This window comes from Podarcis vaucheri (assembly GCF_965113315.1).
Source record: "Podarcis vaucheri genome assembly, chromosome: 1".
In the NCBI taxonomy this organism is placed as follows: domain Eukaryota; kingdom Metazoa; phylum Chordata; class Lepidosauria; order Squamata; family Lacertidae; genus Podarcis; species Podarcis vaucheri.
Window position 1 is genome coordinate 137086289 of NC_138759.1, and position 15218 is coordinate 137101506.

At 40.0% G+C, this 15218-nt stretch overlaps 1 protein-coding gene across 2 annotated transcripts in view; it reads left to right on the forward strand.

The window, feature by feature from the left end:
* BARD1 (BRCA1 associated RING domain 1) overlaps window positions 1-15218 on the forward strand; it is a 65772-nt gene that overhangs the window by 17725 nt on the left and 32829 nt on the right. For both annotated transcript variants that reach the window (XM_082228105.1, XM_082228106.1), the window contains one exon: window positions 8153-9123. In XM_082228105.1, the coding sequence (XP_082084231.1) occupies window positions 8153-9123 (971 nt within the window). The remainder of the gene's footprint in view (window positions 1-8152; window positions 9124-15218) is intronic.

Genomic DNA, 15218 nt, shown 5'->3' on the forward strand with positions numbered 1-15218 from the left:
GTAGTCCACTGGTGTCTGAACAGCCACAGGCTAGCCATTCCAGATTTTAAAATGGCTAGAATAGTAGCTTTGTTAATCAGTTTCATCAGAAATGAGAGTTTCTGTGTATCAGAGTCCAGCTGAGCGGATGCAAGTGACCGAAGTTCTTCAGTCCTGTAATGTTGTCAGGATGGACATGGGGACAGGATATCAGGCCCAAGGTTTGGGTCCTTGTTCACTTCCTCATTTTCCAGTGTGATATGTGCCCTTCTGCTTTCTATGCTTGAAAATAGTTTGGTTTCTATGCAAAGGAAGAAAATACAAATCTGGCATCAGAAAAGATAGCATTTTAAAACCAACAGGAGAACATTTTAATCTCAAGGCTTTCTGCTCTTAACCAGCATTCAGGTAGAGTTCCTTGGTTTGAACATAATGGAACAATGGCTTAATAGAAACCAGAAGCTTTGCACTGACGCCAGTGATGCAAAGTGTTATACCATGGTTTTATGAAGACTCATATAAATTGTCAGAACCAGTTCATGGTGAGTGCAGATTGGAGCCAACCGATCTCCACTATTTTTTCTTTAAAGAGCAACTATTACTTGCAGATTTGCTTATGTTGAAAGTGTAATTCCGGACATAAGACTGAATCACATCCACCCCTTTTGTTATCAGATTGCATGGTAGACCCTTTTATTAGCTTCTTTTTTCTTGAGTAAAAAATATAACTGTCCGCTGGTTCATTCTTCTAGATTGAAAAAAATGCTAGCAGTCTGCTAATATAAAGGTTCACATGTTACAAATTTAAATAAAATTAAAGGAAAACTCCTTCAATGCAACTGTTTTGTATAGTATCTCATGTATATTTGGATGTTACCTTCTTAAGATGACTAGTAGGCAATTTGAAAATTAAATCTTAGAAGGCAAGTGTTAACGAAACCATCTTCAAGTGACAATCAAAATATGTTAATTAAGTAATTGAAAAAGGAAGATTCTTTTTAATTTACATGTAATTAAATTCAGACTAGGGAAGACTTAAATGCCTTTCCTGATGAGCTAGTATTGAACCACAGTGCTGCTGCTTTAGCAAAGAAGGGGTTTGTTTTGTCATAATCTTTACTCGGGGTTTTTGCTGACATATTGAAATCTCTGTCTTGCCAATGCAGTGACTCATGGGAAACCTGCAACAGTGTCTGCATATCAATTGTGGATCCTTTGTCTCGCAGAATTGAACCAAACTAGACTTTAGGAAACAATGCTTTGCCTTTTAGGGGTCAAAACAGATGTGATATGGCAGATCCATGATTGAATTTCCCTTTATTGCTTTAAGGCAGGGGCATGTGGGGGTGTCAGATTTTGATCAGAGCAGCAAACAACACTTGAATAATGGTTCCAAGTGCTGTTCCTTTATCACTTAACTGTTATAAGCATACTGTTTCAATGTTATAAGCATACAGGGTTGAGGAAAAAGCCTTAATCCCATTGTTCCTTTGCAAATTTATATACACAAAATCAACCCCTTGCCTCTTAAATGCTAAGTTCCAAAAGGATCAATGAATAAATGGTTTGGAGTGGAATAGATCTGCGCAAGTAGCTAAGTGTGAAGCAGTAAAAATGAAAGTGCAACCTTGTGAACAGAATACTCCACAAGTCTTGGGATCTTTGTGTAATAATTGTGCAAGTCAGTTGCATGTCTGTGCAACTCAGACTTGAGGCAAGTGCTGAAGGCACTTCAGGGCTGGCAACCTCTTCCCATTCCCACTGGGTCCCAACAACTGCACTCACACTTAACTGTACAGAATAGGCACCTGAATGTAGAAGCAAATCCAAAGGGGTGTTTTTGGAGGAGGAAATAGTAACTGGGATCTTTAAGAACTTGGCAAGACCTTGAAGTGCTTGCCAGTCAACTAATAAGAGTTCACTGGTTCCAGGCCCTTCTTCCCAGGGCTCGCCTGACATTCTCCAAACAATAAAGTCTCTACCTGGAACGTCAGTCCTGCAGCAGGAATCCCTGAAGTTCTCTGCTCCAGTCCTTGAGTCCCCTTTTCCAGCTTTCCACCAGCCTGGTTCTCCTCGGCCTGCTCTTTCTGCTGTTTCTCCCCCCCCCCCCCCCGGAAAAAGGAAGGCCAGTCTCTCCAAAGCCAGAGCTGCTGGGAGATATAGCCCCTATAAACAGTTAACTTATTAAACCTTACAATAATTTCATAATTATCTATGTATTTCTAATAGTATAACCAAATCAGTAATTTTTTATATAACTGTAGAAACTACTCTAAACAATTATTATTCCGAAAATAAAACCTTCATCTGGTTGTAAATATTAAGATTATACCAGCAAGAATGAGTCTTTCTGTAAAAAAATGATTTAAAACAAGTCTTACTGACTAGTGGTTTAAATCGTGATTTAAATTGATTTGATTTAAATCAAATCCACCCTGCTTAGCAATAAGTTTGGTTCTATCATCTGTGGCTTTAATCATGATAATGGCGTCCTATCACACAGCAGGGTTTAATTACCTTACAAATGCTAGGATATTCAGTTTATCAGTTACTGTTGTGAATGGTTACTGGGTTTGTTTCACCTTAACATAATTGTCACTTTTCATTTTCATCTGATCTGTTTTTTTCTCCATACTTGTGTCATCTGAAAATATCACTATACCTGCTCTCTGAGGAGATCATTCCATGTGTCTAGTGAGGTAGATTCCCATCCACAAAAGGTCATGCCATAATGTTGATGTTAGTCTTTAAGGTGCCACATAACTTTTTTCTTTGTAAGAAGTGGGAGGGTGTCAAATCAAAGATTATAAATTCAAAAGGGAAAAGAGCCCCTAACTATCCAGGGGCTATGTTTTTCTTGCTTTCCATTTTTAACTCTTAATCTTGTGAACAAATTGGGGACAGAAGTGAGGTGTGGGACTTTAAGAGGTAGCTGGCACAGCAAGCTCTTCAGGCCATTGTTGAAAGGCATTTCCCTATACGTTGCCTGTGAGCTGTGATCATCACTAGCAATTTTCATTTGACTCTGTTCTCCTCCTCTTTTCTATGTGCTCAAGTCTTCCTCCCCTCCCTAAATGCATGGGAGAAGGTAAACAGCCCTCCTAAATTATTGTCATTATCGGCTTTGTCATCCCCGAGAGGAGCGAGGCTTTTCGTTCCACTGTCTTTGACAGCATCCTTTCCAAGTGAACCTTATTACCTGCATTTACTCTAAAGTGTATAATTACTGTAATTAAGGTGGGTAATTAGGAAGAACTTGTTCAATTGAGGGACATAGTATGTGGCATACTGGAGATAAAGAACTCTGATTTACAGTAATGCTTTTTTCAAAAATGAACTTCCCAACTACTTTAGCAGACTTTTTTTTTCTTGGCTCAGTGTACTTTAAAGAGACGCAGTTGTCTGCTGTAATCTTTCCTGACCACTGCTTATAGATGATTCTACCATATTCTTCATAACATAGTTTTACTTTCACTGAAGAGCTAAAAGGAAAGCTATTTTCTTTTTAAAGCATGCAGGTGCTGGCCATGTGCTTTTAAACACATGCTGGACCAGGTGTACAGGGCAACAAATTGGACATTGCGGAGGTGTGTGTGTCCCAATTTGGCTGTTATGCAGAGGTGGTGATTTTGACCCCTTTTCTGTTATGGATTGCATGGTGTTGCATGTGTATGATAAGAGTTTTCATAATGGCTCAAAACAAGTGTTTGAATAAGTTGGAAAATCCTCATAATTTTTATTCCCCTAGAGCTGAATGCTTAACATACGAACTAATCATTCTGTCATGAAGGTGCTAATGTTGTGCAGATGGTATCAAAGCACTTCCCTTTGGTTTTTAATAAGAGACTAGTTTGTCAAAGAGATTTCTCAACTTCTGTTCTGAAAACTCATAATAGAGAATAATTTCAGCAGCACGCAATGTGCATCATTATATTCTTTTGATACAGATTAATGATAGTTAAACTAGATTTTCTAATTGCTGCTTTTTCCTCTATAGCTTGTTAGTGCATTACAGGAAAACCGTGGTTAGGCAGCACTATAGCTATAAATCTTTTTTGATCTCAAATTTTATCTCCTCGGAAGTATCCTTAAGGGCTGTATCAACTGAGAGCACAAGGAACCTTGGTTCATCTTGTAGAAAATAATTCTACTTCAGTTTGGGTAGATATTATTCCTGTACCATTGTATGCAACTATATATTAAATACAGTGGTAGAAGAAGAAGAAGAAGAGTTTGGATTTGATATCCCGCCTTTCACTCCCCTTCAGGAGTCTCAAAGCGGCTAACATTCTCCTTCCCCTTCCTCCCCCACAACAAACACTCTGTGAGGTGAGTGGGGCTGAGAGACTTCACAGAAGTGTGACTGGCCCAAGGTCACCCAGCAGCTGCATGTGGAGGAGCGGAGACACGAACCCGGTTTCCCAGATTATGTGACTACCGCTCTTAACCACTACACCACACTAGCTCAGAAGTTGAATGGAATCTGTTCCAGAAGTCCGTTTTTCTTCCAAAATGTTCGGAAACCAAGGTGCAGCTTCTGATTGGCTGCAGGAAGTTCAGGTTCCAAAGAACGTTCGCAAACCAGAACACTCACTTCCGGGTTTCCAGCGTTCAGTTGCCAAAACGTTCAACTCGCAAGATGTTCAGGATACAAGGTATGACTGTATATGGCTAATATGCAGCGTAGCAGTATCATGTAGTTGTGTTTTCTTTGTAAAACAATCCTGTACTATATTAAGATTGGTATGTTTGTGCCCAGTTCTTCAAGTCTCTTGATGAATAAATGCTAGAAATGAGTCTTGACTAAATGTAGTGGGTTTAGTCGTGAATTTAGAATCCATTAAATGCATACACAGTTGGAATGCATATTGAAGGGCCCAATTGCTTACTTTCAAGTTGATAGGCACCACCCTTCTATGTGGGGGTGAAGCTCAAACTAAACATAGGTATTTCAAACTCATCTCTGTTCCATACGTCTAAAGTACAGAGTGGAGATTAAATCTTAAAATAGTGAAGGGGTGCTTAGGCATTCAGAGCCCTCTTTCCTGGTCTCTTGTTTTTCCTCCGGACATTTTCTCCCAGCTAGGTTAGTATCAACCTGATTGGAGCGGGGAGGCGGAAGCGGAATGGGCTTCAGAGGGTGGTCTTCAGCAGCGTAAGAAGACAGGAAAAGATTCATTCTCTTCCCCCCACCCCATTTTGTTTGTTAAATTGCACTACTTTCTTTAGGTATTGCAGTAAATCGTAATCTTAGTAGAACCTTTGAAGAAGATAAAAATTATCTTGCTTGATCAGATCATCTAGTTGAAGTATTCTTTTAAAGAATGGCATACTGCATTCTTTTCCACCTGTGAGCATTTTAGAATGCTGAAAAAGCACACCAAAATTGCCAGAAATTTTGAATCCATGGGGGGGTGTCAGTTTTTTCTTGGGGTTGGGAGGTTAGCCAGTCAAAAGTGACTAACAATAATAAAATTATGTGGTCTGTAGACATCTATGCGTGTCTGTAGGTGGATTTAATAATATACGTAAGAGATTTTCAGAGAGAGTGTTCCATCTCTTGAACCTTGTGTAATTACTTTTATTTTATTCCTTTTTAGTGTTCTGCTCTTCTGCCCATTTGAAATATCTGGATTCATTCATTGCAGCAGACTATGGCCTATGCTAACCATAGGTTAGACCTTGTAGCTTGCATTTTCAAGTGCATTGTAGGCATACCACGGTTTAGAATTGCTTTTGTGTTGTTGTTTTTTTGCTTCTCCCCACCAAGGCACTTTTATAGCTAACTTTCTGTTTTATTAAAATGTTCAGAGTACTTTATTATAATATTATAAACACAAAAAAATTCTCAGCCTCATAAACATCCTCTTGCTGTTGTTCAGCAGCCTCTGGAGGCAGAGCAGTGGCTTTAAGTATTGTATAGTGCAGCTGGCTGTAGCCTAGGGATTGCCAATTTGGCTGTTGCACCAAACCATAGTCACAGGTGCTATCCAATGAATACCCATTGTATTCACTGGGGCTTGGTCTCAGGAAAGTATTATAAGACTTCATCCTTGGGCTTCTTTAGCTAAAGCTTGGCGTAGTGTCAAAACTGAGCCAGTGCACCTGTAACAAAATGTATAAACCTATTGTAGAATAAATGAATATGCAGTTAAAATCTTGAAGATGCTTCCTACGTTCTATGACTGGTATCCAACTTCTCTGCTTGCTTCCTTCATTTGTGGAATTGTTGAAAGCCCTGCTTATAATCACGTACAAAGCTGAGCTGGTATGTCTGCAGTAGCAGTTTTTCCTTCCTTCCCTGAGCTTTTTTATTTCTCTCCTGCTTCATGAATGTGAATATTTATATCAAGGTAAATATTTTGCAATTAATCTTGTTGAAGTGTAAACAGAGAAGAAGATAGGAGTAAATATCATCTGCAGAGTGTATTCTTCCCCAATCTGTTGGCAATCAAAGCGTGTAGATGCTATTGTTCAACTAAAATTAGATCTAAGATTTTATTTGGATGGAAAGCTTCCTGGTGAAGAAAAAGAATGCCTTGTTTCCGGCACTTCTTTTTGTTCTGTCCTGTGGCTTCAGGCTAGCTGTGTAGGATTTGTGCTTTAATGGACTAGCCTTGGTATACCACTGAGGTACTTAGATTTCTTTATTAATTGGCCATCATCACCTGAGGTTATTTTTCTTCTTCTTGGAGTAGGCAGTGACTGATTGGTGCAACATCCTCTCAGCCAGTGCAGTAATTGGAGAAGAATGAGATTTGCATTCAGTCCATCATATTAAAGAAATTCCTGTAAGAGCTCAGGAAAGTTGCAGTTGTAATGCCCTGTGCTCTGTTAATTTTCTCTGCAATTTTTCATTTGTATTATGGTAACATGGGTTTTTATCTCTCCCACTGCAGGAGCAGTTATGCAGTCTGTGCCTCTGGTTTCATGAGAGGGTTAAAAACCCATTATATTCTAAAAAAGAAAAATACAACTGGAATTTTAATGCTGTGAGGTAGAAGTAATGTTAACTGTATTTAGTCTCAAAGGGCTATCATTTTTTAGTATTACACATTTTGATTTGCACGTCCCTGTTCCCAGAATGTTAAGCAGCTAAAATCTGCCTTAGAAGAAAGGATATGTCTTGATCCTTTTTAAAAATACTCTATATCAAGATTCATTTATATGTAGTGCATGATTTCTTAAAATTATGATGTGGGGCGACGGGACAAGTTCCCTATAGTGGCACATTTAGTTGCAAGCTTTCTACATTTTGTGTCCATCTTGAGTCAGCTTATGGATCCTCTTGGAATAAGAGTGACAGCGGGTCAGTTCAGAGGCATAATGCGAAAACATGGCTTTTCACTTCAGGCACAAACCGTTGGCTTGTGTGTTGAATATTTGAAGCTGCTTTATACAGAGTTAGACTATTGGTCCATATAGCTCAGACTTGTCTGTACCGATTGAGAGCATCTCTCCGTAGGTCTTTCCTTCCTCTCCCTGGAATTGCCAGAAATTGGACTTGAAACCTTCTATATGCACAGCATATACTGTGCTACTGAGCTAAGGCTCCTTCTCTTGGTTTGGAGGGCGATCACTCACCAGAGTTTGATGGTTCAAATGTAATGCAAAACTATGGTTTGTTGTGAACCAAATTGACTCGGGAAACTCAGCCAGATGGGCGGGGTATAAATAATAAATTATTATTATAACCAGGGAGCAAGCAATTAAGCAGAGTATTAGGGTGGGATGGCAGTGTGTGACTGAACTATGTATGGTTTTAGTGTTGCATTTGAATTGACCTTGTTTGCATGGGTGAATTGTGCCAACTTTTTGTACAAGGTCCACAAAGGAATCTTAATTGTGATTGGTTTGGTGTCTGAATTGACTGTCTGAAATCATTGTTGCAACTCGCTAGCCTACCAGAATAACAAACCATGGTTTGAAAAAATGAAGAAATTTATTGCAGATGGAAAACCAGTAAACCATAGATGGATAGATGGAAGAGAATTTCAGAATTAATAAAGCTTTCCATCTGCAGTCTGAAGTGGGACAGCCCAATCACTAGTTTGTCACCTCATTGAAAACTATACCTTAGTGTTCCAGATTATTTTGAGTTTAAACAGGCCACACACAGTGTTATAACGGTTTTTTTGTTTTTTGTTTTACTTATTCCAACTTCCTTTGCTAGGTTCAGGAGAGAACCTGTCTGACCCTGGAGATGTAGTTTGTGAGACAGGAAGTAAGAAGCAGCAACTAAAAGAGGACTTCAGTCCTCGTAGGAAGAGCAAGAAATTGACCATGCAAAAGAGACCAGAGAAGACAGAACAGGCTGTGAAGGGCCAGGATGGCCAGTCTCATGCCCCAGCTTCCACTCACGATTTTAGTCTCTCCCCCACTCAAGAGCCTTTTAAAGAGCAAAAGAACCCCAATCTGAAAAAGCTGAGGAAAAAGACTTTAACAGACATCAACAGCCAACTGAGATTGCTCAAAGAAAGACAGAAAAAGACCAGTGGACATGATGAAGAGAGCACAAGCGAAGCAAAGGTGGTGTTTTGCAGTCAGTCATTGGATATCCCCAGTCCAGACCCCAAAAGCACATTGGAGCACAAGTCTGTAATGAGGGCAGAGCTTGCACAGGGTGAGAGTGAAGTCAGTGTGGATGCCATTGTGAAACTTACAGAAAAGAGCAGCAGGGATAACTTGTCTTGTTCATGTGGTGTTGTGGAGGAGAACTTGAGTTCTGAAGAGTGCCTCCTCTATAGAGGGGAAATGGCTCCACTAAAACGTAGAAGGCAACAAAGCAGATTGCCTACTCCTTTACACAAACAGCCCAGCAGGAAAGAGCATAGCACCCCTGGAAGTTTAGCACTGCTGAAGGTGTCCCCAAGGCCATCACCCAAAGATTCCCTTGGGGATTTTTTGCCCACCATTGACTGTATAAGGTGTTATCCATCTACACCATCTGCTAGCTCTTCACCAACAATGAGAAACTCTGAGGATGCATGTAACCAGAAAACTTCCAAAGCAGCACATCTGTCCAATACTGCTTATCAAAAAGAGGCACAGCTAACTGAGTCTTTCTCCAGGAAATCTCCCAATAGCCTGCCAGCCAAGAGAAACCATAAAGGGGAGACTTTGCTCCACATCGCTTCTGTTGAGGTAACGTAAGCTTTTTGATTCACACACTGTAAATACTTTGTTTCCATTTTATAGAATCATAGAATCATAGAGTTGGAAGAGACCACAAGGGCCATCGAGTCCAACCCCCTGCCAAGCAGGAAACACCATCAGAGCACTCCTGACATATGGTTGTCAAGCCTCTGCTTAAAGACCTCCAAAGTAGGAGACTCCACCACACTCCTTGGCAGCAAATTCCACTGTCGAACAGCTCTTACTGTCAGGAAGTTCTTCCTAATGTTTAGGTGGAATCTTCTTTCTTGTAGTTTGGATCCATTGCTCCGTGTCCGCTTCTCTGGAGCAGCAGAAAACAACCTTTCTCCCTCCTCTATGTGACATCCTTTTATATATTGGAACATGGCTATCATATCACCCCTTAACCTCCTCTTCTCCAGGCTAAACATGCCCAGCTCCCTTAGCCGTTCCTCATAAGGCATCGTTTCCAGGCCTTTGACCATTTTGGTTGCCCTCCTCTGGACACGTTCCAGTTTGTCAGTGTCCTTCTTGAACTGTGGTGCCCAGAACTGGACACAGTACTCCAGGTGAGGTCTGACCAGAGCAGAATACAGTGGCACTATTACTTCCCTTGATCTAGATGCTATACTCCTATTGATACAGCCCAGAATTGCATTGGCTTTTTTAGCTGCCACGTCACACTGTTGGCTCATGTCAAGTTTGTGGTCAACCAAGACTCCTAGATCCTTTTCACATGTACTGCTCTCAAGCCAGGTGTCACCCATCTTGTATTTGTGCCTCTCATTTTTTTTGCCCAAGTGCAATACTTTACATTTCTCCCTGTTAAAGTTCATCTTGTTTGTTTTAGCCCAGTTCTCTAATCTGTCAAGGTTGTTTTGAAGTGTGATCCTGTCCTCTGGGGTGTTAGCCACCCCTCCCAGTTTGGTGTCATCTGCAAATTTGATCAGGATGCCCTTTATATAGCAATTGAAAATGTAATTAGCCAACTTTATTAGCTGTATTTCGGTTTGGAGTGCAGGCTTCTGAATTGCACCATTCTGGAGGATTAGCAAAAATTCTGTTGCCATCATTTGTATGCTGTATATTCATGTGAGGCTTATGGTATACTGCATGGTTTGTGGTTGGAGGGGGTGGGAATGCACATCAGTGGAAGATGCACAAGATTAAGGGACTGAAAGCTGTAGCAAACCAGGCATGCTCCAGTTCAATGATTAAACCTAGAAATAACTGAAATTCCAAAGGAATGAATTTTAGAGAAGAGTGAACCAGAGGAAAACCAAGGAATGGCTTGCATGGTGTTTAATAACCCCCAAACCCAGGCCTTGTTTTTCTGAACAGGGTATCTCAACTTGTGTGGAGGTTGTGGGGCTGCAAACACTGTGCTTGCCACAATGTCCCCGCAAGGGCTGACCCTGCCTGTCCCACCTTCAACTGTTCCATGTTGTGTGGGAAGGCCAGAAGAAGGTTTCTTAAATCTACTTGTGTGAGCAATGCAGGGTTTCTGATGGCGGGGAGGCATAGGAACACTTCCTTCAGACCTTCCTGCTCAACTCTGAAAGGTCAGAGGTGGTGCAGATGTGCATAGGCCTTGCTCCAACTTCCCCGCATATATTTCCCCTACGTGAGTTGGGATAACCTGTTCGGGAATGATGCCAAAACTATCAACTGATCAGGCTTGTAGGGTGGAGAAACCTTTGTGTCCATCTATGATCATCAGGAACGTTAACTGGGTACTTAAACCCAGTTTGCATTTTCTTTAAAAAATGAATGTGCATATGGAATTCACAGAATTCCATATTTGGTATTCGTAGATTTTGGGTGGTTTGTCAATGTAGCTTTGTGTGAATGACATATGGGAGAAGTGAATAGCTGTAGCTCCAGAAGGGGGAATAGATTGCTGTGATGAATGCACATGCTACTTTCCTTTAACCGAAGCCCCATCTGTCTAAATGAATTTGGTGTGATTGCTTCACAATAAATATACATGTGGATTTTATCATAAAAAACTATTTGTCTTCTTTTTCCCTCATGGAGTCAGTATAGCATTTTTTACCATGTGTTTATGAAACCAAACTTTTCACTTTAAATGGAAGTGGAAGCTGCATGTTATTGCATACAAATTCCCTATCTGAAATCACTTATATTTAATTAGTCATTGGGGGACGGAATTGTATCGATGAGAGTGCTTCTGCTTGGAGGGAATTGCTATTCCTTCACTTCATTGAAATCAGCATTTTCTTCATTAAAAGGCTGTGTGCCAAGTATCCCAGGACTCTTTCCACAGGGATATTTGCGAAGGAGATGTTGAGCTAGGTTGTTCTGAAAAACTCACTTAGCTTAGCAGTTTTCTCCTAATGAGAGTCCCTTTCGTTTTCAGATTCACAATAAGTTTGTATATTTTAAGGAAGCAAGTAGTTCTGGTAGGAGTGAGATAAAGCAGTTGGGTTATTATTCCAGTATTCAGCTTTTTTGGGGTGGGGGTGAGAATTCACATGGAACTAGGTGGCAAATTAGTTTTATTAAATCTAACAAAACAAGGTTGAGCTTCTCTGCCCTTCAGTGCATCTCTTCATATTTCTAAGTCCTTTATTTATAAAAGTAGATTATTATTATTATTATTATTATTATTATTATTATTATTATTATTATTTAAAAATTGTATTCTGCCCTATACCCACAGGTCTCAGGGTAGTTACAACATAAAATCACAATATAAAAATGCAAAATACTTAATAAAAACAAAAGCAACCCAATAACCTGCCCCCCCCATTTTAAAAGGGCATTGAATGTCAATCAGCCAAAGTCCTGGTTAAAGAGAAACATTTTTGCCTGATGCTTAAAGGTGTCTAATGTAGGTCTTTTTGTCCAGGACTGTAAAGATGTTACCTTGAATGTGTGGAAGGAAGAACAGCGTATGCTATCCTACCTTATCGCACACAGGTTCAAAGTAACTTCTGAACAGTTCAATGGACTGCTTTGTTCAGTTGTGTGTCTGTTGATGTTGAGACTTCTAGTTGGGGTCTTCAGAAATGTGACTTCAGATGATTCCTATATCAAAGTTTGAAGGTTTGGAAATGAATGGCAGGCTTGGGACATTTGAAGTAGGTTTATAACTAAATTTTTGGAGAGCAAGAACTAACTATAGTTTACCAATATTGAAGTAACCTGATTAGTGCCACACAGTGAAATCTTGCAGAGGAGGCATGCCTTCCCACTTGACTTAGGATTTGTATCTCGAGCAGATGCCTAAATCTTGCCCCTCCTACGGTACATTGGTATCATGATTCACACCGTCACTAAAGAAAAAAACATTAAAAAATCAGGTCTCCTCTGGGCCTGAGTGTTACATATAATCGAGTGCAGGAAATATCAGCCACAGTAACAAATGTAGTGCCCCACCCACTCTGGGTGGCTTCCAACACATACAGTATAAAAACATAATAAAATGTCAAACATTAAAAACTTCCTGATACAGGGCTGCTTTCAGATGTCTTCTAAAAGTTGTACAGTCATACCTCGGGTTAAATATGCTTCGAGTTGAGTGCGTTCGAGTTGCGCTCCTCGGCAACCCGGAAGTAACGGAGCGCGTTACTTCTGGGTTTTGCCGCTTGCGCATGCGCAGACGCTCAAAATGACGTCACGCGAATGCGCAGAAGCGGCGAAAAGCGACGCACACATGCGCAGACGCGCTGTCGCTAGTTATGTTTACCTCTAGATGCGAACGGGGCTCCAGAACTGATCCCGTTCGTATCTAGAGGTACCACTGTATAGTTATTTATCTCCTGCAAGAAGTGAGGTTACAGGGAACAAGGCACAGGGCCTTCTGGGCAGTGGTGCCCTCCTTGTGGAATGCCCTCCTATCAGATGCTTTAATGAGAAACTGTATGTGTTGGAAGCTGCCCAAAGTGCCTGGGGCAACCCAGTCAGATGGGTGGGGTATAAATAAAATTGTTGTTGTTGTTAGGACACAGTTTGGGTGGGCACGCATCGTTTCCCATGTATTCACAGAGGGCTGTGAAAATTTGTGTTCCTGACTTTTTAGACTCGTCTACTCCTGTACTATCTGAAACCAAAGGGGCACTTTGGTTGCCCGATGTGAAATATCTTGGTATTATTTTAAGCTCTCCCACCACACTACACACACACTGCACATAGAATAAAATTGCATGATACTTAAGCATATGCCTGGTCCTTCTATTGAAGTAAAGGAGTTGGTTGTTGAGGATTAATATTCATGGAAGGAAATCTAGGTGCCCCATTGATCAACTAGCAAAAGTATTTTTCTTTCCTAGTAGTTTTCCTATCAAAGTTTTCTGAATTACTTAACCAGTCGTGTTTCTCGATTTATCTGTGTAATGGAAGCAGTATTGTGGGAGGGTGGATGAGAATTACACTTATTTCTTCTGGGACTTCATTAATTATCAGGATAAATCCATATTATTTTCATTAGGTTGTAGGGCTTAATACACCAAACTTAATGAAAGTTAAATGAGTTGTACATTTTGGACTCTTAAAAGAGAGTATTAACAGCATTAGGCATTTAAAATTAAGTATGTTGTGTTGTTCCAGATCAATTTAAAATGGAATTGCGGGAAGGTCTTTCCCATTTTACTACTTTGACACTCATAATAAACATCCTAAAAGCACATTGGCTCTGAAAAAGAATCCTAGAGTTAGATGAGTTTGAAGCTGAAATGCATTAATAAATTGAAACAAATGTAGCCATTTGCCTAGTAAACTGGAATCCATGTTTTTTTTTATTACCCACCATACTCATTAAAGGTAGAATAAAATTAGTTAAATACAAACCGCAACCTCTTGTACTTCATGGGGTGAAAATAATCTAAGATAGTTGGGTAAGCTCTCTGTCACAAGCTTAGTCAATTTTAATTATCCAAATGTTATTCCCATAATTATCTTAATAGTTTTTTTTCTGATAAGCAGGGTGTTAGTTTTTGATATATTATTTTGCTGTACAGCTTTAAGTTAAAGAAAAGTTAAAGTTTATATCTCAAATGATATTGTGTGTAGATTTATATATCAAATGATATTGTGTATAGATAGTTTGTTTTAGGGTATTATGTATCCCCTGAGCTGAAGGGACACATTTTGAGCCCCTGCTACCTAAGGTATAGCTCTAAGAGGGGCAATGATGGTGGAAAAGTTTGTTTGGAGTGTCACTCGATATGTTTTGAGTCCTTATATTGTGCTTGGTCACTCCGAGTCTGCTGCGGACACCGTAGGTGCAATCCCTGTGACATGCAGGCTCGTGTTTAATATTCCCCAGTGTCTTTAGTTATTCTCATGCCCCTGCCCATTACCCACCCAATAGGAATAAGGGATGTGAATGACCCCCCCCATCTTCACCCTATAGAAGCAGGCCCCATTATACTGCTGACGTGTCCATGATGCACCTTTTTGTACCTGCCAAACCAATGTGACTGCCCTCCCCTCCCTTGACAGATAGGAGCACATTTCACAACTCCATCATTCTGTGGTCCATATTTTTAATTTGCTAGTAGAAGTATGTGTATGGGATAGCATGCATAATCTACATCTGTGTCACAGTTAAGAAAACAAATAATAAAAAAGCATGTACACTGACACATTTTTAGAGCATTTATTACAAACAGCATTTTTGCTGCATCTGTTCATTTACATGTTTAGAAAGAGGCATTTTTACAGATAGGCACTGCAGCATTTTTAAGTACTCATGTGCATACAGTCCCCTCTGGTCATAAAACAAACCACATTGTGGTGTTGAGAAACAAACACATGCATTGTAGACCTAGAAAACTCATTCTCCAATAAAATATTTATGGTGTCCCCACTTTGCTATGAACTCTATGTGCTTGCACCTTTTTTAAAAAGTTCATTGTGGTATACATGTCACCCTTAACTATCTTCTGAGTCAATTCGCAAAAGTTATGAGAAGCAATGAAAACTGAATATTTTAGTCACTTGTGCTTGTTTTTTCTGCTTCTTCATAATGTGCTAAGAGAGAGGACTTTAATATCTTGTTGCAATAGTGATGTATTTAAGGGTTGAGTACCATTTAAGTGTCTCTTGTCATTTTTAGGCTACGATGTGACAAACCAAGA